The following is a 2992-nucleotide window of genomic DNA, read 5'->3' as shown; positions in this document are numbered from 1 at the left end:
CATTTCCCAATAAAATAAAAGTAAAAAAAGAGCTCATAATTTTACTGGAGTGAAGCATTATTAACCTTAAAACCTCAAAGCCCATATGTACAGTAATTTTATTCCTATAAAAATAATTTTACTGGAGTGAAGCATTATTAACCTTAAAACCTCAAGGCCCATATGTACAGTAATTTTATTCCTAAAAAGAGAGAGAGAGATCTAGAGCCTTAAAAGTTCTTCATATAGACGAGACCCTTAAAGGATTACAAAAGGAAGCTTAAGCCACTCAAGTGAATATGTAGCTATTATAATTTTACTGGAGTGAAGCATTATTAACCTTAAAACCTCAAGGCCCATATGTACAGTAATTTTATTCCTAAAAAGAGAGAGAGAGAGATCTAGAGCCTTAAAAGTTCTTCATCTAGACTAGACCCTTAAAGGATTACAAAAGGAAGCTTAAGCCACTCAAGTGAATATGTAGCTATCTTCGCATGTTATTGGGAAGTACAAAATCTCTACAGTCGTGTCCGTATTGACCATGTCTCCCCTATTTGGTTTCTATGTTTGGACAGCTCTTCTCTTCTTGTCCCCACTTTGGACACGTTTCTAGAGGACGTCATTTCTAGTAGACTTGACCAACAACGTAACTCTGCCCTGTAAGACTTTCGACCTTTCTTCTACTTTCTGTCCAATGAAAAGCATGCTTTCTACTAGTTTCTATCCAATCAAAAGCTTGCTTTTAAATTATGATAGCCTCACAACGTAACTCTGCCCTGTAAGACTTTCGACCTTTCTTCTACTTTCTGTCCAATGAAAAGCATGCTTTCTACTAGTTTCTATCCAATGAAAAGCTTGCTTTTAAATTATGATAGCCTTCTCATGGGTCTATATACGGTCTTAGGCCAGCCATTAACTATCAGGTAGACCTGACAGGCACAGCTGATCAGGTCCGCCTGTCAGATCTACCTGATAGTGTGTGCTCATCAGGTGTTAGGTATACATACCTGATCGTGAGTCGCTGGCCTCAGACAGCTCTTTTTTCCCCCTTCAACACTTTCAATGCTTAAAAGGGTTCTTGTTTGCGCTGTTAAAACCAAGTTTGCGTCATTAGCATTTGAGAATTTGACCACAATAATAGTAGTAGCCTACTGCTGGAGTAAAGGGACAGTTCTATATGAGCAGTATAAATAAGCAGTATTATTATCATCAGGTAAATGGTTCGCCGCGAAAATCATGAAGGCTACGTGTCCCGACTTCGCGGAAGTAGCCAATCTCAAGGAGATTTCCATTCTGAGGAAGATTCCTGACCATCTAAACGTCCTGTGTCTATGCGAAACATACGTGAACCGGTCCACACGTCAGGTAACGCTTGTGTTTCCCCTGATGGAGCTGAATCTGGAGGAGTACATACGGACCACGGACAACATCTCGGAGAAACGCGCGAAGGAGATTCTGTACCAGGTAAAAGCTGCTAATGAGACAGCCGCCCATTATAGAGTTGGTTGGGATTTGAAATTGCCCTTTCTGTTACTTGTATTTGGCAAGTCCAGAAACTTGGGTACTTTGATAGGTATAAATCCATATTTTGAAAGTATCTTATTTGCTTTTTGAACTTAGTGTTCAACCTAAGAAAATGGTCAAAGAAGTACATTACTAAAGTCTTAAACCAGTAGGACTGACTACCTTTCTGCCTCAACAGTCGAAAAGACTTTACCATACTACTTTCGTCCTCTACCAGATTGTGAATGGTCTGCACCATCTACACTCGTACAAGGTGTTCCATCGTGACATCAAGCCAGAGAACATTCTCATCCGAGGTGACCTAGTGGTGGTGGGAGACCTGGGCTCCCTCCAATTCATCAAGTCGAAAGGACTCCACACAGAATATATCGCCACGCGATGGTACCGATCGCCGGAATGTCTACTGACCGAGGGCTACTACAGTTTCGAGCTGGATATTTGGGCCGCTGGCTGCGTCTTCTACGAAACGCTTACGCGGAACCCGCTCTTCCCAGGTATCTGAAACAAAGAGTCCCCAGAATAGGATATAGGAGGCATTTCTTTGATGAGCTTTAATAGGAACTAGAGATGGCTTGGAATGGCTTGGATAGAAAGAAGCCCGGCCGAGTGATTGTCCGTGTATCACTAATTTAAGAATTGCTACTTTTGTTTAAACTTCCCTTAAAACAGGAATACCCCAGGGCGAAAAAGCTGTGTATTTCATCGTGCCCCTTTCTCTTCCTTCAGGTGATAGCGAAATCGATCAACTGGACCGCATCCATCAAGTCCTCGGGACGCCCAAAGCGGAAACCCTGAAAAAGTTCGAAAAGTACAAGTCGAGCAACTTCACGTACCAGTTCAAGCAGTACCCGGGCGGAGGGATCGACGTCCTCGTGCCTCAGATACACGAGAAGGGCAAGAAACTGATGTCCGAGATGCTCAAGTACGATCCGAAGCGAAGGCCCACAGCGCAGAAGATCCTCAGCTGCGCGTACTTCGCGGACCTTACTCAACTCAAGCAATACCTCGAGCAGAAACAAGTGATGAAGAAGCTGGCCAAGAAGAACTATATGGCGGGGGGGATGCAGAAGACGTCTCACCCGACCCACTTGCTGGCCAATACCAAGTCATCGCATCAGATGGACATGTCCAAGTTCATTCAGAGTGATCTTACTTTTTAACTTCATTTTGTTTCAAAGATTAAAGTAGGTAATAAAAAAAATGTTTCCTTGTGAAATGTTATAAATTTTTTTAATATTATACCCTTGTGGCTCGCAGCGGGCCGCACAATTTGACCAGGCGGGCCGCATGCGGCCCGCGGGCCGCCAGTTTGACATGCCTGATCTAGAGCCTTAAAAGTTCTTCATCTGGACTAGACCCTTAAAGGATTACAAAAGGAAGCTTAAGCCACACAAGTGAATATGTAGCTATCTTCGCATGTTATTGGGAAGTACAAAATCTCTACAGTCGTGTCCGTATTGACCATGTCTCCCCTATTTGGTTTCTATGT

General features: G+C 42.9%; 1 protein-coding gene across 1 annotated transcript; it reads left to right on the top strand.

Moving 5' to 3' along the window:
- The first annotated feature begins 1094 nt into the window (after positions 1 to 1094).
- LOC103522407 (MAPK/MAK/MRK overlapping kinase-like) lies at positions 1095 to 2663 on the top strand. The gene is made up of 3 exons (XM_008487509.2): positions 1095 to 1443; positions 1721 to 1997; positions 2230 to 2663. Exons 1-3 carry the CDS (start codon positions 1216 to 1218, stop codon positions 2661 to 2663), a joined length of 939 nt encoding a protein of 312 aa, XP_008485731.1. The 5' UTR covers positions 1095 to 1215.
- Positions 2664 to 2992: the final 329 nt, after the last annotated feature.

The sequence above is a fragment of the Diaphorina citri genome, unplaced genomic scaffold, assembly GCF_000475195.1.
Source record: "Diaphorina citri unplaced genomic scaffold, Diaci psyllid genome assembly version 1.1 scaffold8316, whole genome shotgun sequence".
Taxonomy (NCBI): Eukaryota; Metazoa; Arthropoda; class Insecta; order Hemiptera; family Psyllidae; genus Diaphorina; species Diaphorina citri.
The sequence above is the reverse complement of the archived record's forward strand: the minus strand, read 5'-3'. Positions and strand labels throughout refer to the sequence as shown.

Excerpts from the sequence above, each read along its gene's own strand:
- LOC103522407 (XM_008487509.2), top strand. The coding sequence starts at position 1,216 with ATGAAGGCTACGTGTCCCGACTTCGCGGAAGTAGCCAATCTCAAGGAG. Across the intron at positions 1,444-1,720 it reads CGAAGGAGATTCTGTACCAG|ATTGTGAATGGTCTGCACCA; the intron begins GTAAAAGCTGCT and ends GTCCTCTACCAG. Across the intron at positions 1,998-2,229 it reads GCGGAACCCGCTCTTCCCAG|GTGATAGCGAAATCGATCAA; the intron begins GTATCTGAAACA and ends CTCTTCCTTCAG.